Genomic DNA, 27,781 nt, shown 5'->3' with positions numbered 1-27,781 from the left:
GACTCGATCCCAGGTCTCCAGGATCACACCTGGGCCGAAGGCAGGCACCAAACCGCTGAGCCACCCAGGGATCCCTGGCCCCATCTAGAATATAAGAATTACTTTATGATGGCAAGTGACAGACAGCTTGGTTTGTTGTTAAGAAATAATAGCAGCAATTCCTGACACTAGGGTGACAGCTGCCACAACACAGCTCTAGGCATCTGGCCCTCTCGGGCCTCCAGGGGACTGGAGTCTATACCATAGACTGGGTGTGGTGGTGGTAGCCACGAGGGGTAGAGGGAGTCTCAGATATAAATCCAGATGTTGAGAGGGAGCCTGGCTGCCACTTTTCCTGTTTGGGGAGGGGAGGGGGGAAGACCTTGGTCACTTGGAAATTGGCCAGCCCACAGCTTCTACTGTGGGATAGTAGTTCCCCAAACCTGGGCAGGCAAGGCTCTAGCAGCAGTGATAGGGTCTCAGGTAATTCATGGACAGGAACTAAAGTGCATTGAGACCTGCAATAAGGTACTTACTTCCTTTTTCAATTTTCCTTCAATGTTTCTAGCCCTTTTGGGGCCAACTTTTTATTTTATTATTTTTTAAAGATTTTATTTTTATTTTTTTTTAAAATTATTTATTTATTTATGATAGGTACACAGCGAGAGAGAGAAAGGTAGAGACACAGGCAGAGGGAGAAGCAGGCTCCATGCACCGGGAGCCCGACGTGGGACTCGATCCCGGGTCTCCAGGATCGCGCCCTGGGCCAAAGGCAGGCGCCAAACCGCTGCGCCACCCAGGGATCCCATTTTTTAAAGATTTTATTTATTTATTCATGAGAGACACACAGAGAGAGGCAGAGACACAGGCAGAGGGAGAAGCAGGCTCCATGCAGGGAGCCCGATGCGGAACTCGATCCCAGGACCCCAGGATCACGACCTGAGCTGAAGGCGGACACTTAACTGCTGACCCACCCAGGCATCCCAGGGCCAACTTTTTTTTTTTTTTTCAGGGCCAACTTTTTCGCAGCAGATGCTCGCTATTGTCTCTGCAGTATAAACAGGAGAAGCAGCAAGAGCTGCAGGCTGAGAGCCACCAAATCTAGCCTGAATTTAGTAACACTGTTTGCTTTTCATTGTGCTGATTTTGATGTTTATGTGTTCATGGCAGTGATACTGGTTTTCCATTTATGACAGTAGTACAAAGTTACCTTTTGAAATTTGCATAAATAAAAAAATTTTTAAAAATGAAATTTGCATAAATAAAATCTAGGGTAAGAGTTCTCATCTCAGGCACTACTTGTATTTGGGGTTGAACCATTCTTTGCTGTGGTGGTGGGTGGGGTGGGGGTGGGGTGGGGTGGGGTAGAGTTTGTCCTTTGCACCACTGGATGTTTAGAAGTGTCCCTGAAGGGATCCCTGGGTGGCTCAGTGGTCTAGCGTCTGCCTTCAGCTCGGGGCCTGATCCTGGAGACCCAGGATTGAGTCCCACGTCGGGCTCCCTGCATGGAGTCTGCTTCTCCCTCTGCCTGTGTCTCTGTCTCTGTGTCTCTCATGAATAAATAAATAAAATATTAAAACAACAACAAAAAAAAGAAGTGTCCCTGGGGGGGAAAAAAAGTGTCCCTGGAGTCCCCCCACTAGATGCTGGCCCCAGCCCCTTTCCCCAGTTGTGACAACCAAAAATGTCTCTGGACATTGCCAGGTACTCCTGGGGTGGGGGGACCAGAAGTGGCCCTACTGAGAGCCACCAGTGTAGGGTAAGCAAGTTTAGCCAGTACATGAGGTTAGAAGGTAGAGGCAGCTGGATATTACAGGAAATGCTGTGTGTGTTTGAACACCGCTTAGCCTGATTTCTGTCGGTTGTGAGGGTGACTTACTGATGCTCATGTGGGGGTCCTTTGGTGCTGATATCAGATAGAGTGAGGTGGAAGGAAGTGTCTTGAAAGAGATGTTCTGAAGCAGTGCTGTCCAGTGTGGCTTTCCATCGTGCCGGAATGTTCTGAATCTGCACAATCCAGTCTGTAGCTTCAGGCCACATGTGGCTATGGAGCACTCAAAATGTGGCTGGTGGGAACAGAGGACTGAGTTCTTCTATTTTAATTAATTTAAACGTAAATAGCCACAGGTAGTAGAAGCTACCACGTTGGACAGTACCGTTCTAACAAAAACAAAGGCTTTTACGGTGTTGACTGCACTCTTTAAAAGCTTACAGTTGGAGACGCACAAAAGCAATAGGATTGTCTTTTTTTTTTTTAAGACTTTATTCAATTTATTTATTAGAGAGAGTGAGAGAGAGAATGAACGGGGGAGGGCCAGAAGGAGATGGAGAAGCAGACTCCCTGCTGAGCAGGGAGCCCGATGTGGGACTTGATCCCAGGACCCCAGGATCATGACCTGAGCTGAAGGCAGATGCTTCACCAACTGAGCCACCCAGGAGGCAGACGGGAATATCAAACAGGAGGCTTGGGGCAGTGGTTATCACAGACCCAACTAAAGTTGGCTTGAGCAAAAGTAAAAACCAGTTAATTGATTCCTAAGGCTGAAAAGCCCAGGGAATGGACAAATGGGAAGACCTATGCGCTTTCCAAAAGTGTCAGGAACCTTTGCATTCCTCCTGGTGACTCTTTTTTCAGGCCAACCCTTTCCTAAACTAGAACAAAGTGGCCACCTGCACCTCCACGTGCTTTCTGCCACCTTAGCAACCTCAGGGTGAAGGGTACTTCTTTCCTAGTGTTTCTGGTGCTCATCTCAGCCAGGGGTCTCGCTGGCCTTTGTTGAATCCATCACCATGTCAAGAGTTCTGCTTGGCTATGCCTGGATCCTTGTGCTCACCACCCCTGGGGCTTGGGGATGAGGCTGGCCCAGCTATCTCAGGAGGAGAGATGGAGGGAAGTGACTTAATAAATTATGATGAAGGATAATTACAGGGTAGAAGACGACTCTGGGGTGGTCTGTGCTGAGGGAGTGGACCCACAGAAGGATGCACTTGAAAGGAAGCCCTTCCCCAAGGCTGGAGTTCGGATGTAGTTGGAGATGGTGTAGTTCAGTTGAGGCTGTTGGAAAGCAGGCCGAGAGCCTGTCTGCAGGCATGAGGCAAGCAGAAAGGGGTTCCCCGGGTGCAGGAGGGGCGGCAGGCACAGCTGGTGGTTGACATCTTGGATGTGCAGTGGGAATGAGACGCCGGGGGCTGCAGTGACCAGAGGACTTTGGGAGACGAGCCTGGAGGTGAGGGCATCAGGGTGCTGATGCAGAGGAGGCAGGATGTCCATTTTGCGAGGGCCCCGAGAGAGTCTCCACAGTGGGGCTCGGAGAGGTCTCCAAGGGACTGCACATCCTGGGGGGGGCGGGTGCTGGGCAGAGCCTCATCGGATGGCCCTACATCCATGCCACCGATCCACTGGATGCCTCTGCCTGGAAATCACAGGAGAGCCTCTCCTCCAGCCCTGGGCCCCCAGGGTCCTCTGCCGAGAAAGCGTAGCATGGTTGTACACTGTGAAGGAGAGCGCAGGGAACTGCGGTCGTTCTCCCAGAGCAGGTGACACAGGGTGGCTCTGGAGCCGAGAGGCAAGAAGTTCATGACGGGCGCACAGATGCGTGGGGGTGAGGCAGGTGGGGCACCTGATGAGCCTGCAGAAGGGCTTCTGTACCAGCAGCATGACAGCCGTTCCTCTCCCGGCCCCTAAAGATTCTTCTGACTTTATGAGATGATGAGAGCTAGGGAAAAAAGCTGTAAAAGAATTGTGCTGCTGCTGCTGTTTGTGGCAGTGCAGGGTGCTCTCAGGCTCTTAGCTCAGGATCTGGAGCCCACAGGCCTGGGCTTAAGGCCAACTTCCCCCACTCCGCGTGGAGCAAATGCAGTAGTAGATGTTGGACAAATCACCGAGGCCTCTCGAGCTCAGTGCCTCCACTATGAAAATAGGGGCAATGCTTGTATATACCACATAGGATTATTATGAACGTTAAATGAGATAATGCATTTCTTTTTTTTAATTTTAATTTTTTAAAAAGATTTTAATATTTTAGAAAGAGCAAGCACATGCATCAGCGCAGGGAGGGGGCAGAGGGAGAGAGACAATCTCAAGCAGACTCCATACTGAGTGTGGAGCCTGGTACTGGGCTCCATCCCATGACCCTGAGATCATGACCTGAGCCGAAATGAAGAGTCAGATGTTCAACTGACTGAGCCACCCAGGTGCCCTGATGCATTTTTTAAAAAAATATTTTATTTATTCATGAGAGACAGAGAATGAGGCAGAGTCATAGGCAGAGGGAGAAGCAGGCTCCATGCAGGGAGTCCAACGCGGGACTTGATCCCCAGGCCTGGGATCACACCCTGAGCCACCCAGGTGTCCTGTGATGCATTTTTTTAAATGTTTGTTTAAAGACAGTACATTTCTATGTCTGTAATGTTTTGAAAATTTGTACCTACTACCCCCACTCTAGTCTAGACTGCTGTCCCTGCCTGTCTGGATGATGATAGTAGCTTCCTGAGTGACCCCCTGTTTCTTCTTTTTTTGGTTAATATATAGCTTTATTAGGATACAGTTCTCATACCCTGAAGTTCACCTATTTGAAGTGTATAATTAGCAGTTTTAAGTTTATTCATAGAGTTGTGTTAACCATCACTACAATCAATATTCGAGCATGCCATTACCCCCAAAATAAACCTCATACCTCTTTAAAAAAATATTTTATTTATTTATTCATAAGAGGCACACCAAGAGAGGCAGAGACACAGGCAGAGGGAGAAGCAGGCTCCATGCAGGGAGCCCGATGTGGGACTTGATCCGGGGTCTCCAGGTTCACACCCTGAGCCGAAGGCAGACACTTAACCGCTGAGCCACCCAGGTGTCCCATTAACCTCATACCTCTTAATCTGTTTTTACTCTGAACCCACTGCAGCATCTTCTCTGCACAGCAGCTGGAAGGAACTTTTAAAAGTGTCAGTCAGGGCCACCTGGGTGGCTCAGTCAGTTAAGCGTCTGCCTTTGGCTCAGGTCACGATCCTGGGGTCCTGGGATCAAGCCCCACATCCGGCTTCCTGATGGGGGAGGGGCACCTGCTTCTCCCTCTGCCTCTCTGCAGCTCTCCTTGTTCCTGCTTGCACTCTCTGTCAAATAAATAAATCTTTAAAAAAAAAAATAAAGTGTCAGTCAGATCATGACACCTCCTGCTTGTAAGCCTTCAATGATCCCCACTGTGCATGGAGTAAAATGCAGACTCCCTGGCCCAGAGACGAAGCCCAGTATCCTCTGGCCGCTCTTCCTCCTTCTTCCTCCTTCCTTCCTGCCTTCCCCTGTGGTTGGTACACACCTGCCTTTCTATGCAAATGTGTAAGCAGCTCCCCACCTCTGGATATTTTTTTTTTTAAGATTTTATTTATTTATTCATGAGAGACACACAGAGAGAGGCAGAGACACAGGCAGAGGGAGAAGCAGGTGCCATGCCGGGAGCCCGATGCAGGACTCGATCCCACGACCCCGGGATCACGCCTTGCCTGGGCTGAAGGCAGATGCTTAACTGCTGAGCCACCCAGGCGCTCTGCACCCCTGGGTCTTTGCTCTCGGGGTTCCCTTCTAATCTGCCCAGAGTGTATTCCCTTGCACGGTTGCCTGCCTGTTACTCCTTGTGTCTCAGCTCAGCTGTCACACCAGCCACCCTGACCACCCCATCTTCGCAAGCCACACCCTTCCCCCATGCCCTCTTTTTGCCGGGGGCCTGCTTTTGATTTTTGGATGGTGGTTTAGTGTCTGCCTCCCTCCACTAGAGTATAAGTGCCAGAGAGGGGAGGAGCTGTCTGTTTTGTTCACTTCCAAGTGACCAGGGGAGGGCCCAGCACAATGAGTGCACAAGATGTCGTAGGTGAATGAACAGGTGACAAAAAAGAGGCAGTGATTTTGCATTATCGTTGCTGTTAAATGTTCAATAAATACTGTTGACTTGAAAGCCGAGTTGATCAAGTGTTGGAAGTGTGCAGGTTATGATACCCGGTGCATGCAGACACGGAGGAAATGCAGTAACCGTCAGATTGGCTGAATGAGATGGCCTCGGGGCTAGTGATGTTGGGCTCCATGACACAAAGTTTTCATTTTATCCTGTGCCAAACACTTACCCTGTTTTGCAGTGGGGCTGTGAGGAAGCAGAAGGCAAGGATCCCGTTCCAACATTTGGTCCCCACAGACCTGGCGTAGTACTTTGTACCTGCTGGACGTTTAATAAATGCTTGCTCTTAGGAAGTTAGCTGGGAAAGAACCACAGTGTGTCCCTAGATAATATGAATGTAACTAAAGAATACATGGGAAGGGGTCTCCCCACTTCTTCTTTCCCAAAGGGAGCCAGTGCCAGAGCAATGCTGCATTTGAAGCATGTCTGCATGAGTATCCTCTTGCTTTCGTGCAAAGAATCGCATCCTGGGGGCACGTGGGGGGCTCAGGGGTTGAGCATCTGCCTTTGGCTCAGGTTGTGATCCTGGGGTCCTGGGATCGAGTCCCACCTCGGGCTCCCGGCATAGAGCCTGCTTCTCCCTCTGCCTGTGTCTCTGCCTCTCTCTGTGACTCAGTAATAAATAAAATCTTAAAAAAAAAAAAAAAAAAAAAAAAAAGGATAGCATCCTGGACACACCTCTCAGCCTCTTGCTTTTTGATTTAGTGTATCTTGCAGAAGAGGGTGGTTTAGCACACACAGCCCGCTCTCTCTCTCTCTTTTTTTTTAAAGATTTTATTTATTTATTCATCACACACACACACACACACACACACACAGGCACACAGAGAGAGAGGGGCGGGGGTGGGGGGCAGAGACACAGGCAGAGGGAGAAGCAGGCTCCATGCAGGGAGCCCGACGTGGGACTGGATCTGGGGTCTCCAGGATCATGCCCTGGGCTGAAGGCGGTGCTAAACCCCTAAGCCACCGGGGCTGCCCCAGCCCGCTCTCTTCTTGAGAGACTTGTGAATGTTGATTGCAGCAGCCCCCCTCTGATGAACGGTGAGGTGCCTTCCCAGGGGCCTGCTGCAGTGACTACCCTGCTCCTTTGTCCTGGCGCGCACTCCTGCAGGTTAAGTCATGAATCGGCTTAACCCGGTGGCCTGCCGTGCAGAACCTGCTAAGACGAAACAGACAAAACTCATAGAAACAGTCGGCCTGATGCCTGGTTTTCTTAAATCCATTCTTCAGCTTTCTTTAGAAACCTGGAACTATGGGAGCCATCATTACAGGATGGGGAGAGGATTGCTGGTCCACAGACGGCTCAGTCATGACCAGCAGGATGGTTTCCACAAATAGAGAGGTGTGCTCCCTGTCAAATGCATCCCCCTGCCCTCCTCCCTGCCTCCTGCATTCATTCAGCACTCGGTGCATGTCCCCACATGGCCAGCCTGGGTGCTTCCCATCCACAGGCAGCAGTGGCCTTGGACTCCTCGAGGCTTCTGTCTTTGGCCTTTGGACGACTTAAAACGGGGCCGATGCGGATGAGTTACTAGAAGTGAAGCCTGTCCTTATCACTCCACTCCACCCGAGCACCCATTTACTGGAATGAAGATGCTATTTTTAAGAAAGAGCATTGTGTTTCATCATGGAAATTTTGAGCATCTGGGCAGGCAGCTTGCTGATACCCAGGGACCGTGTTTGCTCTGCTCTGTACCCCAGCACCCCACCAGGACCTGCCTGGCCCATAGGATGAGGGGGAGAAGGGTGGGCCTCGGTGGATCACTAATGGCATACGTCATAATCTCCTTGTCGGCTTGGTTTCACTTCACTTGGCAGTGTCACAAGGGACTGGCCGGACTCGGGTTTCTCCCTCCTGGCCTGTGTGTGTGGGAGCTGAGGCCAGTGATTCGGCCGGGGGTGTTTGTATCACAGTGCCTAGGGGGGCTTGTGATTCTTGAAATGCCTTGTGTATGGGCTCTCTGGAAGGATGAGCTGCCTTTTTGAGGTGTTTTCAGAGTGTCTTTGTTCTGCTGGAGCTGCCTGCTTTGCCCTGCCTGGTGTGGGGCACCCGGGAGCAGGTGTCCTAATGAGCTGACCTTGCAGGACAGCCCAGACAGCTGGGGCGGGAGCAGTCAGCTGGCCCACGGCTGGCACCCTGGCCCGGCTCCAGGGGACGCAGGCCCTGAGCCTTTGTCTTCCTGGCTGGCTCCTCTGGGGTGTCACTGAAAGGAGACCCAGGTGTGGAGAGGAGATTCTTCTCCTTCTCCTTTACCTGGTTATCTTGGTAGAACCAGCAACCCTGACAGCATGGGGTGCTGGAGAGACACTAGGTTTCTGAATAAGATGGAAGTGGTTCAAGGCCAGACTCCTCTGTTTCTCACATCCTGGCAAACTTGGGTGCTTTGTTTTTTTATCTTTTTTTTTTTTTTTTTAAGATTTTTATTTATTTATTCATGAGAGAGAGAGAGAGACAGGCAGAGACACTGGCAGAGGGAGAAGCAGGTTCCATGCAGGGAGCCCGACGTGGGACTCGATCCCGGGTCTCCAGGATCACACCCTGGGTTGAAGGCGGCGCTAAACCGCTAAACCGCTGAGCCACCCAGGCTGCCCTTTTTTTTTTTTTTTTTTTTTTTTTTTAAAGCAAAGAGACATTTATTTGGGTAATTAGAATTGCAATTTGGGAAACACAGATTGAGGTAGAAGTCTGAATTAGGTTCTCCCTAGGTGCTCTATTTAACTGTTGCAAGCTTTCCTCTCTCATCAGCAAAATGTGAACTTAATAGTGGTAATGTGTTGCTGTACCTTTACTTTTTAAACTTAAATCGCATTTTAAAAATGAATCTTATGGGCAGCCCGGGTGTCTCAGAGGTTTAGCACTGCCTTCAGCCCAGGGTGTGATCCTGGAGACCTGGGATCGAGTCCCACGTCGGGCTCCCTGCATGGAGCCTGCTTCTCCCTCTGCCTGTGTCTCTGCCTCTCTCTCTCTGTGTCTCTCATGAATAAATAAATAAAATCTTAAAAAAAACCCAAAAAACAAAACAAACTTTAAAAAAAATGAATCTTACATTTTGAAGTAAGTAATTGGGGCTTGGGCGCAAGGCATCTTCTATCTGGATCACAGCTTCTTAGAGGCCTTGGCTCTGTTTTCCCCTCTCATGACAGACCAAGCCCCATTGGTGGCTGATGTCCTGACCCAGTGAAGATGCTTTAGGGAAAAACATTCGGAGAAGAGTGGACAGGTGTGGACATGGCCTTGACAGCATGACTTTGTCTTCCCCACAGGTGCTGTGAGTGGCTGAGATGCTGTGGCGGAGGGGAACCCAGGCCCCGCACTGTGTGGTTGGGGCATCCCGAGAAGAGGGACCAGAGGTACCCTCGAAATGTCATCAACAATCAGAAGTACAACTTCTTCACCTTTCTTCCTGGGGTACGTAAGGCCAGAGAGCACACCCTTTTTGCCCTCCTCACACCAGATGTAAGCACTGGGTACCAGTTTTAGGAGACCAAGATCCCTGTGGCTGAATTGCCTGTGTGTTTTCCAGGCTGCCTTAGCTGCTGGCTGTTCATCTTTGCTGGTCCTGAGTACCTGGCGGGGCGGGGGTGGGGTGAGGTGGGGAGGGTGGGGGCTGCCTTCTGAAGCTAACTTCACATTTATTTGGTGTATTAGGCCCAAGAGTGAAAAAGATATTTTAGGGACCTTAGCATTATAACTGAAACACCAAATAAAAAAAAAAAATCCCACAAAAAACCCAAAACCCATCAGTCCCTAAATTCTCCCCCTGTCATCATGAAATGCATATTCACTGTAGTGTAGTCGGGAGATACAAGAATAGAAAAAATTTTTAAGAGGTGGGTTTTAATCCTACTGTCCAGAGAGAATTTCTGTGGATGTTTTTGCTAATGAGCATTTCTGTTCTGTTTGGTATTTTACGCTCTGGAGTCCTAGCCTTCCCACATGAACTTAGACCAGGCTGTGCTGCGTACTCTAGAAGCCTCCCCACCTCCCAGGCTGAAATTGAGTACCTATTTTTATCCAGCAGAGCTTCCAAACACACCAGCTGACTTTAGAAGCCACGGCAGCAATCAGTTCCAGTGCTAGAAGGGGAAAAAAAAAAAAATAATGACTCTTTGATTTATGGAGAGCGATTACAGAAGCACAAATGTGTAACACTGTAGCTTAAGGTCAATCTGAATGTTGTTTTAAGGGCAACTCTGAATACATTGGTTGCTACCTTCAACCCTCCTTCCTCCTCCCCCCAAATCTCAGTATCTTAAATCGAGAAAAATTTATTTCTCATTCATGGAAATTCTGGTGTGGACGGGACCACGCTCTCCCACGTTGGAGCTGCGCTGTCTGGAATACAAGGCCACCGGTATCTCGATGGCCGAGCAAGAGTGAGGTGGCCGAGAGGTGCCGAGAGGTGCCTCCTCCTACCTCCTACTTGCCTCGGATGGACGCGTCATTGGTGCCCCACGGCCCCGGCCTGGGTCCTGCGGTGCCCGCCCCACTCGCCGCGCGGGGTGCAGCGGGGATTCTGCTGCGTTTCTTTACGGTGTTGAGGCCATGTGGGTGGGGATGATTATTTGCCTCTTTTCTTTTTCTTTCTTTTTTTTTTAATATTTAAAATTTTTTAAAAATTTATTTATGATAGTCACACAGAGAGAGAAAGAGAGAGAGGCAGAGACACAGGCAGAGGGAGAAGCAGGCTCCATGCACCGGGAGCCTGACATGGGATTTGATCCCGGGTCTCCAGGATCGCGCCCTGGGCCAAAGGCAGGCGCTAAACCGCTGCGCCACCCAGGGATCCCTTTTTTAATATTTATTCACTCATGAGAGACCCAGAGAGAGAGAGGCAGAGACACAGGCAGAGTGAGAAGCAGGCTCCCTGGAGGAACCCCAATGGGGGACTCGATCCCAGGACCCCACGATCACGCCCTGAGTGGAAGGCAGATGCTCAACCACTGAGCACCCAGGTGTCCCTGCCTCATTTTCTTGATCAGTCTCACAGCAGAGGCATTTCCCAGTAAACCTCTTCACCTTCTGAGGGGCCTCCCTGTACTTAAAATAATTTTTTTTAAAAGATTATTTATTTATTAGAGACAGAGAGAGTGCACAAGCAGGGGGAGAGGCAGAGGGAGAGGGAGAAGCAGATCCTCCTGCTGAGCAGAGAGCCCGACGTAGGACTCAATCCCAGGACCCTGAGATCACAACCTGAGGTGAAGGCGACGCTTAACCGACTGAGCCACCCAGGTGCCCCTAAAGTAGTTTTTGAGAACTAAGTCATAACAGGGGCACCTGGGTGGCTCAGCGGTTGAGCTGTCTGCCTTCGGCTCAGGGTGTGATCATGGGGTCCTAGATCAAGTCCCCCATCGGGGTCCCTGCGGGGAGCCTGCTTCTCCCTCTGCCTGTGTCTCTGCCTCTCTCTGTGTGTCTCTTTTTTTTTTTTTTTTTTTAAATTTTTATTTATTTATGATAGTCACACAGAGAGAGCGAGAGAGGCAGAGACACAGGCAGAGGGAGAAACAGGCTCCATGCACCGGGAGCCCGACGTGGGATTCGATCCCGGGTCTCCAGGATCGCGCCCTGGGCCCAAAGGCAGGCACTAAACCGCTGCGCCACCCAGGGATCCCTCTCTGTGTGTCTCTTATGAATAAATAAATAAAAAAAAAAAACCTAAGTCATTAGAGATAAAGTTGAAGCCCCCTATCCCCCCCCCAGGGGTACCCCCTCTCTTGAATTTGGCGTTTGTAATTTCCATGTGTGTCATTATATATATTTTTACTTTTACAAGTGATGTTTTGATTGCCCATGTGTGTGTTTCCCTAAACAGTGGAAGTGCTGAGACCTCACCTGGAAGGTACTGCGGGAGTTGGGTTCTCGCGTAGGACGGCATTCCAGCTGCTGCCCACCTCCCGCTAAACCGTCCTGACCCCCTCAGGCAGGCCTGACTGACTTCCTCTCTCTCTGTCCTCATCCCAGGTGCTGTTCAACCAGTTCAAATACTTTTTCAACCTCTATTTCTTACTCCTTGCCTGCTCTCAGTTTGTCCCTGAGATGAGACTCGGTGCGCTCTACACCTACTGGGTCCCCCTGGTGAGTAAATTGGCCTCGTGTGTTCAGTGACCTGGGGGCGGGGGGGGGGGGCGGATGTTGGGAAGAGACACTTCTTTGTCACCGGGCATCTGGAATGGGGTAGGGTCTTTTAAGAGACAGGACGCCCTGCAGACCTCCCCTTCCCCGAGATGTTCCTGTTGAAGACACTTTCATACGCCACCAAGATCAGACTAGTGGGGGAAGCCTGGGCTCCTCATTCATGCTCTCCACCAGTTGTTCGGTCATTCATTTCTTCACTGCCTATTTACTGTATATTTCACCCACCTGTCGACTCCAGGGACCCAGTGGCAAGTAAGAAAGGTAAACCTTCTGTCTTCATCCTATTGGGATTCTCAAGATCACGTTTTCTGTTTATGTCGCGTCTGTCAGCGTGAGGGTTTGAAAGTACCAGCTTCTGTGCTCTGTGTGCGAAATCAGAACTGACCAGAATGCCCCTCCATCCCCTCCCTTACCTCCTTTTTTTTTTTTCTAAGATCTTATTTATTTATTCATGAGAGAGAGAGAGAGAGAGAGAGAGAGAGAAGCAGAGACAAGCAGTCTCCATGCAGGGAGCCCGATGTGGGACTTGATCCTGGGACTCCAGGATCACACCCTGGGCTGAAGGCGGCGCCAAACCGCTGAGCCACCGGGTGTCCCTCCCTTACCTCCTTTTGGCAAGTGGTTGGTTATCGAGCACCTGCTCTGGGTCAGGCACCGGGCCGGGTGCAGGGGACACAGTGTTGAATGAAATGCATAAAAACTCCTGCCCTTGTGGACTGGGTTTTCGGAGGGGATACACAGTAAGCAGATTAATGAAGTCATTTCTAATTGCGAAAAGTGCTGCAAAGGTTATAGAATAAGGTCACAGGCTAAATAAGCTATCCTAGGCACATTTGATATTTGTTGAATAATTAGAGGTGGGGGTGTGGAGGGGCAGCCCTAGCCGGTGGTGTGGCCAAGGGAAGCCTCTTGAGGAGGGAACAGGCAGAAAAGAGTAGGAGGGCAGGAGTATTCCAGGTAGAGAGCAGCAGTGCAAAGGCCCTGCGGTAGGCATGTCTCAGAGCATTAGAAGGACAGAAAGCAGCCCAGTGTGACTGGGGTGTGGGAGAGGGTGGAAATGACATGTCTTTTTCTCCAAATATAGGCTATTTCTAAGTTAAGTGGCATTTGGGGGAACACTTGGATTCTGTATTCACAAATATTGTTAAATTTCTGCTCGGGGAAAGATTGTTAAAATAGAAAAGATTTAAGCCCTTCTTAAAGAAACAAGAACAGAATTTTTTTTCTTTTGGCGGCAGGTGGGAGATGCTACGGATTTGGTGTGCAGGCACTTACAGCGTAGAGGGAGCCAGTGGCTAAGGGCCCCCCTCGTGGGTAGGTGTGCACACACTGAGTGCCGCCTTATCAGACAAGTCAGGGCAGCAGCACCAGCCCTGAGAAAGGAGAGGGGATTGATTTTTCCCACATGAACAGTAGCGGTGCCTTTGGGATGGGATGTGAGGAGGTAGGACCCTAGAAGCTGGAACAAACTTTTGTCGCGCATCCTTGCCTCGCATAACAGACGTTCCTGTCTGTGTGCTGTGCTCTTGCACACGGACCGGAGCGCTGCAGACTCAGAGGCCGGGCTGATGCAGTCAAGCCTTGGGAGAGCTGGGGAGCTCCTGTCCCGTCCCAAACGGAAGGCGCTACTGCAGGTGCAGACCTGGACCAGGGCAGCTGCGAGACCCAACAGTTAGAAACTTGCGAGTTTTATATGAAATACCCCAATTTTATTTGAGTTTTTTAGTTCCTCTGTTCACTACATACCTATACAGAGTCAAACCCTAAGTGACTTATTTTTAAAAAGTTAGTCTCTATATAAAATACAGTTTATCCTGTTGCCTTTTATTGGTTACCTTTTTGAAGTATAGTTATTTGAAAGGTAATCCATTCACATGATGCATGGAACATAAAAACATCCCTAGTGAAAATGTCCCTCCTGTCCAGTCCAGGTGGGCTGGAGCACGTGCTGGGCACTGGGGTGGCCTAGAGGACCCCCCCAACCCCCTTCTAAGTCAGAGGGCCCGGCCCCAGCTCCTGCCTATGTCTTCCCCTGAAGTGATGTTTGGAGTGAAGCCCGGCCTTCATCACACAGTCATTGTGTCCCCTGGCACCTCTGCCATGGGCCCGGCTCCCGGCCGACTCACCTGTTTTCCCCAGAACTGTGGCCACAGGCAGGTTGACAGCAGCCTCCGGAGGCCCTGAGGTCTGTGACTGTGCACCTGTATCTCTTCTACAGCCAGCTTTTCCTGCGAAGGTTTAGGACTGCGAGGGGCTGTGGGTCTTATTGTTTTGCCTCTTCCCAGGGGCTGCAGAGAAGGTTTGGGGTCAGAGAGAAAGTATGGCATCTATTTCTAGGTGACCACAGCTGATTTCCCCCTAAATTTTTCTGTGCAGAGTCAGTTTCCAGTTCTGGACAAGAACATGTTTTAAAATGTCTCTGCCCCAAAAGGCTTCTCGTTTCAATCCGAGGCTATCAACAGGTGCAGTGGTTCTGAATGAGGGATGAGGGCCACGTGGCTTAGGTGTGGTTCCTGGCTACACTTTGAGAAATCCTGTAGTTTGAACCTCAGTTTTCTCATCTGTAAAACAGGGACGAACACTTCTACTTCCTTGGCTTGTTGGAAGAATTAAATGAAATACTGCAAATGGGATTTGGCGGAGCCTCCTGTTGCTCCCAACAGACAGAGAATTCTCAGGAAATACTCTCATTTGAATTTTAGAATTCTGGTGCTAGTGACATTGTTAATTGGGTGAAGATTTAGCTTTTGATAACTTTTTTTCTTGATACTGATGTGTTAGAGGGAGAAACTCCTCAGTTTCTGAAATAATCCATAAGATTGTTTGTATGAGGACCAAATAATCTAGATTTTTTTTTCTGTTATTATGCACAGATACTACATTTGCAATGTAGTGGGTGTTGACATTTGTCAACACCCATGGAAACAGCACCTCAGTCAAAATACAGAACATTTCCATTAGGCTAGTTCCCTAGTGCCTCCTTCCAGTCACCCCCTCCTGAACCAGAGGAAACTACTTTTCTGACTTCTAGCTCATAGATTTGTTTTGCTGTAGCGAATCTATGTTTGATGTACAACTTTATAAAAGGAGGCTTAGCACCTTCAGATTTGCTTGTCTGGGCGCTATCCCTGCCTCTGATTCCTTTACAAGCTCAGACAGCCCCAGTCCTCCCTACTAAAGCCTCTCTCTAAATATCTGTGGATATTAAGGACCTCTGAAGTTGCATAGTTGGAATTTATTTCTGGACTATATTTGCATCTCTTTGTGAAAGCATTTTCTAGCCTAAGGGATGGCATGTCCTCTGGGATTAATAGGAACTGTGTATTTGTTGGGGGGGGATTTGGGGGAGTCAATATGATAATTTAGGAGACGGTATTTATTTGCAGCAGGGAGGTTAGCTGCTCCTGTCTTTGTGTGAGCACACACTTTCCATTAACATCAATGGGATTTAGCTTGGCCCACGCAGAGAGAAATAGAAACTGGAACATTTGAAAAAACAAACAGCAAACACCTGGGTTCTGGCCCAGAACAACAAAAGGGCAGCGTGGGAGGGGTAGGGGTTCTGCACACTGGGTCTGTGCTCTCCCAGAACAGGTTTACTCCCCCATCCTGGTCTGGTGATGCTTTTATTCTGAAGTGTACCAGTTTGGGTCTGGCCGCAGCCAGTACTTTACATCTGATTGGAAACAGGAGTAATCCTTGATTGTAAAGATGAATGAGCCCTTAGAGGAGTTTCACAAAGCCGGCACATCTCTGGCTAGATTTACATAAGAGATTTAAAGTCCTTTGAATCGAAGTTAATATATTTCACGGAGTAAACAGTATGAAAATGAAACGCTCAAAGAATCACCGCTGCTAACCTTCAGGGTGATGGCACTTGCCGCGTTTTTTTCAAAAAGGACTTTAAAAGGAGATGACAAGGCTATTTTGTAAGAAAAACGAATGAGCGTTCTTGCCTTTATTGACACGAGAGTGCAAATCTGGATGGAAATAGATTCTTGTTACGGCTGACTCACACACCGGTCCCCACCACATTTTATGAGTTGGGGTGCCTGGCCTGGGAAAGGTCGGGCCGTTTCAAATGTTCTTTTTATTAGTTGCTGCATATGCAATTAATACTCCAGTGTGTTTTCTTTATAAGTATTAAAACATTACAGAGAAGACTGAAGTCCCGTCTGGCCCCTTCCTGCCCCTGGGTCTCTTCCTCGCAAAGGAATCTAGCCAGGAGTTGAGGAGATCGGGCACCTTCGCCGAGTAGGGTGGCTGCCCTGCGCGTGCACGCCCGGCGTCCTGTTGTGTTGTGAAAAGCTGATCTGCCTCCTTGGCAGGTCGGTGCTTGGGACGGACCTCGTTCCCTGAACTGTCTCCTGGTGTTCCATCTTAGTGGCTAGTAGGTTTTCCAAGTTTCTCTGGATGCACAACAGTGTGGCTGGCAGGAGCGGGGACTCTGGAGCCAGCTTCTTCCGGGCCTGTCACTTGGGAGCTTCACGTCCTTGGGCAAGATGACCTAACCTTTCGGTGCTTCCGAGGCTCCGGCTCAGCAGGCCCGAGCGTAGGGTCCAGGGGATGTAGCACGCTGCCAAGGACGCCCCGCACGTGCCTCGCGAGGCAAGCATGTTAGCGGGCACCGTCACCCTGCCGTTGCCTGTGGACGGGCCACCCTTCTCCTCTCCGAAACCGTGTGGCAGTGCTGAACAGGGACGCCCTTGCAGAGGTGTGTCAGGGTGCAGGAGGGGTCGGAGAAGTGGGCTTGCTGGCGCGCTGGGGGCGATCGCAGGCCCTGCCCTGCCGCCCTCCTGTGCGGCCTCTGGCCTCTTCTGTCCCCGGCACCAGAAGAGGAAGGTCGCTTTCAGCAGGCCTCACCCTCTCCCCCCTCTCTCCACAGGGCTTCGTGCTGGCTGTCACCGTCATCCGGGAGGCAGTGGAGGAGATCCGATGCTATGTGCGCGACAGGGAGGTCAACTGTCAGGTCTACAGCCGGCTCACGGCGAGAGGTCAGCCTCCCCGCTCCCCCAGGGCCACCTCCTGCCACCCGGCCTGGGCCCCAGGGTTGCAGCTCCATCACGGGCCACGGGGCCGGTGGGTGTGTGGACACTGCAGGGTGGGGCATTCACTCGGTTGCTCGCACCAGGGAGGCCACCATGTGCCTGGGGCTCAGAGGCCTCTGTCCCCCAGGCTGCCACGGTCTTTCGTAGAGCTGGGCCTGTCGTTGGCTTACTTGTGCGGCGTCAACCTGGAATTAAATTTTGTTCGTTGGGCATCCTCTTCTGGCTAACCCTGTCCCGTTGCTGTCCCTGGGGTGACTGGGGAGGGAAGGAGGCAGCTCCTCTCATGCAGATGCTGCAAAGTCTGTCTGATAAGCTTTAAAAGATATTCTTTCTGCATCACAAAAACTAATGCTACAACTTTGCGACATTAGTTTTTATTTTTGTTTTTTTAATTAATTAATTAATTAATTAATTAATTAATTTATTTATTTATGATAGTCACACACAGAGAGAGAGAGGCAGAGACACAGGCAGAAGGAGAGGCAGAGACACAGGCAGAGGGAGAAGCAGGCTCCATGCACTGGGAGCCTGACATGGGATTCGATCCCGGGTCTCCAGGATTGCGCCCTGGGCCAAAGGCAGGCGCCAAACCGCTGCGCCACCCAGGGATCCCGCGACATTAGTTTTTAAATAGGCACCAGATTTGTATAAACACCGTATCTGTGAAGATTTCCTTGAAAGGCATTGTATAAATCCTGAAAATTAAGGTGGAGAGTGTAGATAGTAAGACCCAGAGAAAAGCAACTAGATAGTCTTTAATTGTTGAATCCCTTGCAAGATGCCTGCATTTTAAATCGGTTGGAATTAAAAAAAACAAACAAACAATACTCCATTAAAAACCCACAAGGCAATGCCGCCAATGTTGACTTCTTGTTTCAACTACAGATTCTATAGGAGATTACCTGTAAGGATGTGTTCAGAAATGAGAGCATGTTACCTAAATTTCCCAAAGATGACTGATCCCATTCAGTGATTAGTCATGTTTTAGGAAGCAGCAGAGATGGAGAAAAGCTGTGCCTTACCTTCAGGACATTAAGAATTCTGGAAAAGATGAGATAGATGTCTCAGGGAGGGTGTATCGGAGTCAAGTGTGAATTGCTTTCCCATGCTTTAGTCTTCCCAAGAAGGCGTCCACACATGATTTCAGGGTTTTGCATAGAGTTTTCCTTATAGGAACAATGTCGGAGGAAAATGTTTTAGGCTCAAAAAAAAAAAAAAAAAAAAAAAAGGTCCTCAGAAGACATGAAAGTATTTCGGTTTAGTATGTTTAAATAATTTTTGTTTATTTATTAATCTGTGTTTAAATAGACTTTTATAGTTGGTGGTTTTAGCATTTTGCAAGTCTCTGGGAGAGGTAGGGGATGTAGAGTTGGTATAAAAATGCTTTATTATTGCTAAACTACTGTATTTAGGACATTTTGCTATGTAAAGAAAGAAAACTCAGCATAATCTTTGCAAAGGCAGGTGGCTTGGGCTTTCCACGTGGGTAATCAGAAGACCCCTCTGGAGGGTGTTTTTTGTGGTTCGTGTATATTAAATCCTCCCTTAATAACATATTCTGACTATAACATTTAAAATGCTAGGCAACCGACAAAAGCCCCTTTCGAGAGGGTACGGTGGATCTCTTTAGAGGGATTCCATTCATTCATCTATCCAGGCTCCAAACCTTCTTTGGTTCTTTTCATATTGCAATTGCTTTTCCCGTGAATGATTTTTCTGCCCTCCCCTGCAGACCCCCTTCTCAGCTCCTGCTTTATCTTCACTCAGTTCTTGGAAAGATCCTAAGGAGAATTGGCAGATGGCTCCAGCATTAAAAACTTGTCTTCCTTTGTTGGTCTCCTTTTGTGGCCGGTGGTTTCCATTGTCATGCCAATGCAACAGTAGGGGAAACCGAGCAGAGTTCTGAATATTAACCCAGCCCCTGCTCGACCATTTGTTCTGAAAGCCCCAAAAAAGCACTGAAGAAACTGTCAACTCAGAAAGTGATGGAGGTGAGTTTAGTTATTTGATACATTTTAGGGGGTGGGGAAGGGCGAGAGAAGGAAGCCCCAACTAGAAGATTTCAGAGAGAGGAAGAGAAAGAAGCCTTTTTGACCTCACTGTTTAATTATTTACTAATTTTCTCCAGTGAGGCTTTTCACCAAGGTCTTCCTTTACTAAGTTTCAATGCAAAATGAAACAAATATATGTATGTATCTCCACACAGGACTGTTTCCTTTTTTAAGACTAGTATTTTAGAGTTCAGAAACCTTTAGAAGCCAAGATACCAAGTCCCGATCGCTAGGTTACAGGCTACAGTATTAACCTGCCTTCTGCATCATTTCCTGATTAATAATAGCAGTACTTGTGCTGATATAGTTTTTGAAAGTTGGGGGGTAATAATTTCTAACTAGGAAAAAAAAGGTTAAAAAACCATGTGGTGAGCTCCCACATGCTCTTCTATCCATTGTTAACATTTTGCCACGTTTGCCTTTTAATATTCTCTCTCTCATTAGAGAATTAAGTTACAGACATTATTTCCTTTATCCCTAAATACTTCAGTTCTTAATTGCTAATAGGGTATTTCTCTCACATAACACAGTACAATTATCAAAATCAGGAGATGCAACATTGGTATATTACTATTACTCTAATCTGCAGTCTTTACTCAAAATTTACGATTTGTTCCTGAAATGTCCTGGGTTTTTTTTTTGTTTGTTTGTTTGGCCCCCGCCCCCTCCAGTGCCTAAAATATTTTGTTTTAAACAGCATTTTTTTTTTCCTGGTGCAGAAATCAGTACAGGTTTGCCAGTGGCATTTAATTGTCCTTGTTCCTTGATCTCCTCCGTTTTCTTTGATATGACATTGACATTTTGAAAAGGACTGGCCAGTTTCAGGAAGGTTGCTTTGTAGGTTGTCCCTCAATTTGTGTTTGTCTGATTTGTGAAAATTAGATTCATGACAAGAATTTAATGTGGTTTTAGGAAAGCCAGTGGCACAGATTCTTGTTGGGACTTTGCCAGAGTTTTAGAGGCATTATGGTAATCAAATTGAAAAAAATTTCAAACTTTGAGAAAAAAGTAGATTCTAAACAACTAAAAACCCTGAAAGTAAGGCACTCATCACTGTGAGGAAAAATAGTTGATACTTTTTTGGGTTTTTTTTGGTTAATTGCTACTTCCATTTAGATCATCTTATTTCATTCAAATAATTTGTTGTCTAAAAAAACACACGAATTAGATTAATTTTTAATATCCTTGTCACAGTTTAATAAGAAATATTTGAAGTATTTTAATACCTCATGTCAAAATGACCTTTTATTCATTTTCTTAAGAATTTTTTTGACTAAAAAAAAAAAAAAGAATTTTTTTGACTACCACCTGTCTCAAGTTTATGATCAGTTTCCATATTATAGAGATAAACACAGGGCTGGGGATTCTGGGAATTCATAATTTAGTGAAGTATCTAGATGTTTATTTATTTATTTTTAAAGATTTTTATTTATTCATGAGAGAGAGAGAGGCAGAGACACAGACAGGGAGAAGCAGGCTCCACAATCCCGGGTCTCCAGGATCACGCCCTGGGCTAAAGGCGGCGCTAAACCACTGAGCCACCCAGGCTGCCTGTATCTAGACATTTAAATAGATAATTTAAAAATGCAACTAATAATTTTATATTAGGGGTGGGAGTGGGGTGGTTCTTACAGAGAGTGTTCCCTTTCTTGATCACTGTATTCCTTGTTCTCAGCACAGTGCCTGGCAGTTGAAGAAAGTGGTTCTGAGCCTGTGCTCTGCCTGGATTCACGAGTCCTGCTTCCACCTGCACCCTGCTCTGTGGGCAGGTCCTTAACCTGTCAGTAAATTGGAGATAATAATAGTGCCTACCTTTTGAGAGTTGCTCTCTATATAACTCTTATATGAAAGAATGTAACACTGTGCCTGGGAGTTGCTGTATGCTCAAGAAAGGCAATGGGGATGGTATTGTAGCAGGGGTCCATTAAATGTTGGTGGATTTGAATAAATGAAGTATGAGCCAGTGGTCATGGGAGGTTATGGGACCCCGTCAGAGAGGAGCTGATACATCTTCTCTGAAGAAGTGATCTCATCTTAAATCTTACAGGGTGGAAGAGGGCAGGACTGACTGGCTGCGTGTTTGTGGTGGTCAATGCAAAATGAGTATATGGGACCTTTGTTCAAAAATTAAGAATTCAAGATGGCAGCAGGCGAGCATGAAACCAAGGCTCCTGTAGGAGCCTTCTGAGCATGGGGCCCCATGCTAGTACCCAGATCACACATGCATGAAGAGTCTTCCAGTGGCCACAGGTGTGATGGCTGGGAGTGTGGATTGCTTACGCCCAATTCTGGTTCTATCTTGCTCTTCCCATTTAGGCCATATTTCCTGAGTCTCCTTCTTGGGAGAACAGAGGAGAAGACCATGTAGGCAATGATGGGCCTGACACTGTGGGAAAGTTCATTCTGTGGTCTAGGAATCTCTGTACAAGGGCATGCTACGGGGAGTAGACGGCATTGGAAGTATTTGAAAAATTCTGTCAAAATTGGAAAACCATAGAAAAAAATGAAAGATTACCCACCGTAAGCCAGCTATAGATGCTGGACAAGGTCTAGTGTGTAAGTTCTTAAATAGCCGTGTGGAGGTGGCTTTTACAGATGGAAAGTGCGAGGGCCCAGGAAGGTGCCTCATCTCAGCTCAGTAAGGGTGGGGCTGTGACTCGAACCTTGGCTTATCTGAATGCACATCCTAAGCCTTTAGGTCCAGGCACCTACAATGTGCCAGGAGTTGGAATATCTCACCAATAGCTGTGATGTTCAGCCTTAGCACATATGCTACAGGAGGGGTTTTAGATTTAAATTATTTTAAAACATGTTTCTGAGTCCAAAGGAATCTATTAATCCAGTATCCTCTTTTTTTTTTTTTTTTTTTAAGATTTATTGATTTAGTAGAAGGGAGAGTAGGGGCAGGGGCAGAGGGAGAGAATCTCAAGCAGACTCCCTACTGAGCGTGGAGCCCAACCGGGTTTGATATCAGGACCAGCGGGATGACGAGCTGAGCCTAAATCAGGAATCAGATGCTTAACAGACTGAGCCACCCAGGCGTCCCAAGCATCCTTTCTGGGATGGATAAGCTTATTTTTAGACAAAGTTGTTGAAAGCTCAGTAGGGATCATGCTTTCAGATAAATAAGTGTCCCCTCTCCTTCTCCTTGAAATCCACATTTGTAACATGATCAGAGAGCCGAGGGAGGTTCTTAGGAGTTTTATAGGGCTGTCTTCTCTGGCAGCATTCAGAGGTACTAGAAATACCAAAGTCAAAGAAGACAGGGTTTTTTTTTTTTTTTTTTTAAGATTTTATTTATTCACTCATGAGAGACACAAAGAGAGGCAGAGAGAGAAGCAGGCTCCCCACAGGGAGCCCAATGCGGCACTTCATTCCAGGACCCCAGGGCCAAGACCTGAGCCAAAGGCAAACACTCAACCAGCCACCCAGGTGCCCCAGATGACAGGGTTCTTGACTTGGGAGCAGACCCAGCAATACGTCTGATTACTGGCAGAGATTGGGGTTGAATGAAGAAGGAATAATTAGTAAATGGATTGTTTCTGTGTGCTTTGCCCAAACCAGAAGTTTAATTCTGAGGCTGGAGGGGTTCGCCTGGATTATCACAGGTGGTGAGGGCAGTCGGATTTGCATTTTCACCAGAGGAATTCTGAGGGTCTTCTAACCAGGAATGTTTTCCCAGACTAACCTGTGATCCTGGGCTAAAAGAGGCACGCGGATAATTAGCTTTGAAAGAAAGTGCAAACAGAGGTACAATTAGCACAAGTGCTGGTGCTTCTTTCCTGCTGGGGACATCTGGACACATTGAGAGCCAGAAGTCATAAGCTGAAGGTCTCCATGAAATGGAGAGAATCCTTCCCATCTTCAGTTTTGGAGTACCATGTGGTGTTAACGACCAGCTGGTATCTATCTTTTTTCTCAGGTAGTTGTCCATCTTTCCAGGTGCTCTGCTCACCCTTTCCCAGGTACAGAATAACCTCAGGACCTCACCTCCTCTTAAGAGTGGTATCTTTTTTTTTCCAATTTAATTCAAGATCTATTTTTGGACTATTATTTAAGATTACGGTTCATATGACTGAATTTTGAGGTCAAAGGATGTAGGTGTTTTTCTCTTTGGCAGTTTTATCCCGTTGGAGTTTATCAGGAGAAAGTAGGCTAGTGTAGGGAAATTGCATGTGTTCATTAATGGGGCAGTGTTTAGCTCGTGCGTTAACTAAACTGAAATTCTGTATTCTTAAACATAAGTACCATTTGTGTTGTCAAAGTGAGAGAACACTAAGATATGTTTTATACTTTTTTATTTTATTTATTTATTTTTAAAGTTTTATTTGTTTTAAGTTTCAGATATTTATTAATCAGTGTCACCCCCAAGACAATACACCAACATGGTTTAGGCATTTAGAGGGAAAATATTTCCTGGGTAAGTGGAAAATCGTGCAGCTGGCTTCCGGAAGACCTTCCTTCTAAGCATCTTTAGAGTGAAGCATTTCATTTAGGAGTCTGGGCCCTCTTCAGTTTGCTGTAATCGACATTCACCAGGTAGAACTTGTATTGATCACTGGGACCCCCAGTTCCAGACTTCTGGGATATTCCCAACTGACTTCCCTTCTCAACTGACATCTGGATTGAACAGTGCCAGGTGTGAGACATACAGTGCTGCTGTAGTACCATAGTACCTCCCGCTCCAGTAAATGCAAAGAGGGGGATCACACTCTTAGACTCCTGGGCCCCCATCAAGGACCTGGCGTGACTTGGTTGCAGCTGAGGCCTCTGGGCTGGAAGTAAAGGTCAAATCTGTAAGGTGCCCAACACTAAGCTGTCCCTGGCCTGATGGGACGTCTTTGTTTTCTTTTTTTTTTTTTTTTTAGAGAAGAGAAATACAGTGATGGTCTTTTTTGATATTAACTGCAGTAAAAGCACTGCAAAAGTCCTTTGCCAAGGAACTCAAAGATGGTTCAGGAAGCGGAGAATTCCTCTGCCCAAACTTCTCTCATTAAGATTCAGAGCATTCAGGGATGCCTGGGTGGCTCAGCAGTTGAGTGACTGCCTTTGGCCCAGGGCGTGATCCTGGAGTCCCAGGATCGAGTCCCCACATCAGGCTCCTTGGAGGGAGCCTGCTTCTCCCTCTGCCTATGTCTCTGTCTCTCTGTGTCTCTCATGAATAAATAGATAAAATCTTAAAAAAAAAAAAAAAAGATTCAGAGCATTCGTTTTTACAAGTCTCCTTTAAGACAGATCTTGCCAGACATTTTCTCACACGTTCTCCGACAGAGGCAAAGTTGTTTCAGACTCATACATTTCTTTGTTTTTTCAAAGTACTCAGTTTCACTTTATTACAAATCGTTGGTGAACTGATCTATTAATTAAAAAACAAAAAAACAAAACAAAAAAACCCCCCAAAACCTCCAAAACAATCTCACATGCACATCGCACTGTTATCTTTCCCAAAAGGTATTTCCTCCCCCACCACCGGGGTGTGGGTCTGTTTCTTCATTATTGGGCACCAGAAGCAGGGAGGACCATTTATATATTTATTTTAAAAGCCTCTGTTGGGTATAAAATTGTTACATTTAAGCCTCAGCCTTTCTTTTTTAAGTTCCCCCTATTTTAAACAAAAGCCCCAGGAAGTGGCCGTGGAATTTATAATAATACTTTTCAACCCTTTGCCTGTTTTCAAATAAGTCTTTTCTTAGGCTCTGGGGAATGCAGACAAGTCTCTTGGAATATGAAAATTTCAACTTTAAACCTATGAACTCTGCTGGGTCTGCAGAGGCGTTTTAATGTCAACCCCAGGAAATGTACACACGCTGTAGAATTTACAACTCATCACTGTCACAGAGTGTGAGCTCAAGAGTAATCCATTAACCAGGGTTGGTGCATAGAGATTGCTGCTCAAGCTCTCCAGAAGCAATCAATGTCCTGCATGCACGATGAAAAATAGAAGTAGGGCTGGAGGTGTTTGGGGTCAAAACAGAGGCCCACACATACTAGTGCCCCGGAATTTATTTTTAAAAATTCTCTTTTTTTTTGCGGGCTGTTCCGCCGTTTGACTGAATTGTCATTTGCTTGTTTCGACTCAAGGGAAACATCTGGTTTCTCCCTGCAATGTAGACAAACTGCTCTTATTCTGAAGCTGTCATCCATGAAAAGCATGGTTTGGGCTCAATAGCTTTGCTTATGAAAGGCTTGGGGTCCATCTCTACAGAAATAAACAGCTCTTGTAATTGGAATTTTGTTCCCTGTTATAAACTCTGGCTCAGAGGTGACTCGGGTAAAGTGTCGAAAGCCGAAAGGGATAAATTTATTTTATAGAAGGCATTTAATGATTTAGGATGTGGCCAGCAGACAGTTTTCCACTTAACCTCTGTAAAAATCTCTTAGCCAACTTCTGTAAAGTTTCTGCAAATGTATCTAAAAATCCCAGAGGCTGGAGGTGGGAGGCTGGGTGTTAGAGGAAGCAGAAGAGAAGAGTGGCCTGGGGGGAGGGAAGTGCTGTGGCGTCCAGTTCTCGGAAGGGGGCCAGGCTTTCCTGTGCACCGTGTACTGAAGATGTTCCTGGGTGTTCGACTTTTGTTCACAGGCAGCTACGTCATTTGTGGGACCCCGTGCAAAATGAGACTGCAAGGGCCCCTTGTTGAAAAGTTATTAAGAATTTTAAGATGACAACAGGTCATTCACCTGAGGGGGGTGCCCGTGGTGAATACACAGGTCGCTCACCCAGGGGGGCTACCTCGCCTTCCACCTTAGGAACCTCAAGGAAGGTGAAAGGAAGAAGGGAAGGGAAGAAGAGGGGCTTGGGAAGCGTGTCTGCTGACTTCTCAGTGGGGTGTTGGGAGAGTATTTTCTTCCAGTCGGAGGATGGGCAGTAGGGGACTGTCCTCTCTTTGGAGATGGGTGATACTCGCTGGAGATGTGCTGTTTTTGTTAGGTAGACGAGGAGCTCTGCCAGAGAGCATCAGCATCTTGCTCTTTCTTTTGCAAGAAGTCTGTAGAAAATTCAGAATTGGCGGTTAATGTAAGTTTAGACATGTGTTTGGAGCCCTCTCCGCAATCTGAAGTGTTTTTCATTCAGCGACTTCATCCCAGCCCCTGAAATGCCAGCATGAGTCAGGCTCCCTTTGTCCCCTTTTTCTCCCGCTTCCCCCCACCACCCTGGCCCCGGCAGCCTGGCCACTGCGAGGGCCTTTATTCACACGTCCACAGCCGACCGTGGTACCTGGCGGAAAGCCCAGTCGACGGTAGACGGTAGAACAGCTGTACTGGTATCTGCTTTCCCTTCTCTTTTCTTCCTGCCACTTTTTCTGCTTTTCGCTCTTCTGGTTTTATGTATGTTCTTCATTCAGAACACACACGGACACACGCTGACCAGGTGTCCTGCACCTAGGCCTGAACCTCACGTTTTCGATCGCCAGCAAATGGCACAGTGGGCAGGGGGATCCAAGTTTATGGTCAGGGCTGTGCGGTGAGCTTGATAGAGTGGGAGAGTCTGAGGATCCCCCTTTGTTGAAGCTGCAGGATCCCCCCACCCCCACCCCAATACCCATATGCTAACAAGGGAGCCATGGCTAGGAAATCAAGGGGCCTCTAGGCCGCGTGGCTCCCACCGCCCTCTTCCCCGAGACGGAGCCTGCTGGCTGAGACAGATACAGTAGGAGAGCTTGTGTGAGGGATCGGCCTGCTGGCCCTAGTCAGGATCTGCTCTGCAAGCACAGCGGATTAAAGGGGGTTTTTGTTGAGGTAGAGCAGATGGACGGGGGAGGCAGAGTTCACATTAACTGATCATAAATCATGACTCCGCGGTACAAGGGAAAGATCTGGGTCTGGTCACTGAGAAGTTTGAGCTAATTTAATTTATTATTCTTTTTTTTTCTTATTAGAAGAGCACCTCATGCTAATAATAATAATAAAAAAAAATCGCTGTGAAGAATTTAGAAAGTATGTGTGCCAGAGAAAGGGGTAGATTCCCTGTGTCCCCAGAAAGACTCCCTCTCCAGGTCCTCCAGCACAATCCTCCTGAATTGGTCTGCCCTGCCAACATCCACACGTGTACCTATATGGTTATGATTTAACAAGACTTCACATGCATATTTCTCTTTGAGTTAAATAGAAGACCTGTAGCCAGGTCTTGAAGGTTGGAACACAGACTCAAGGATCATTTGGGTCAGGGCACCAGCTTCAATTTTTGTAATAAAACCGAAGACAATGTGTAAATTTATGTTTGGGAGCGCCAGGGCGAGCTCAGGTGAAGGAAACGTTCATTGGCACAGAGGGCCACGTTGAATTTATGATCTTCCTTCCTTCCAGCAACGCCTCCATAAACGCCCCCCACAAGGGGAGCGTGTCCAAGCATATGTTTTTTGTTGCCCCCTAGTGGGACCAGAAGAAAGTTCAGGCAGGAAAAGAATTCTGTACATTGGGCCCTCTCTCTTCCCCCATTTTTTTTTCTTTTTTAAGATTTTATTTTATTTATTGGAGAGAGAGCATGAGAACAGTAGAGCATGAGCAGGGCAGAGGAAGAGGGAAAAGCAGGCTCCCCGCTGAGCAGGGAGCCCAACGGGGCTCGATTCCAGGACCCCAGATCATGATCTGAGTTAAAAGCAGATGCTTGACTGACCGAGCCAC

At 47.6% G+C, this 27,781-nt stretch overlaps 1 protein-coding gene and 1 long non-coding RNA gene across 2 annotated transcripts in view; both read left to right on the top strand.

The window, feature by feature from the left end:
• ATP9A (ATPase phospholipid transporting 9A (putative)) overlaps positions 1 to 27,781 on the top strand; it is a 133,226-nt gene that overhangs the window by 22,622 nt on the left and 82,823 nt on the right. The window contains 3 exon segments of the mRNA XM_072801448.1: positions 9,189 to 9,333; positions 11,887 to 12,000; positions 16,946 to 17,054. Of these exon segments, the coding sequence (XP_072657549.1) occupies positions 9,189 to 9,333; positions 11,887 to 12,000; positions 16,946 to 17,054 (368 nt within the window).
• On the top strand, positions 17,088 to 24,354 carry LOC140617910 (uncharacterized). Its single transcript, XR_012018056.1, has 2 exons — positions 17,088 to 19,099; positions 20,835 to 24,354. It is a non-coding gene; the product is annotated as an uncharacterized lncRNA (long non-coding RNA).

This window comes from Canis lupus, chromosome 26, assembly GCF_048164855.1.
Source record: "Canis lupus baileyi chromosome 26, mCanLup2.hap1, whole genome shotgun sequence".
NCBI classification, from domain to species: domain Eukaryota; kingdom Metazoa; phylum Chordata; class Mammalia; order Carnivora; family Canidae; genus Canis; species Canis lupus.
The sequence above is the reverse complement of the archived record's forward strand: the minus strand, read 5'-3'. Positions and strand labels throughout refer to the sequence as shown.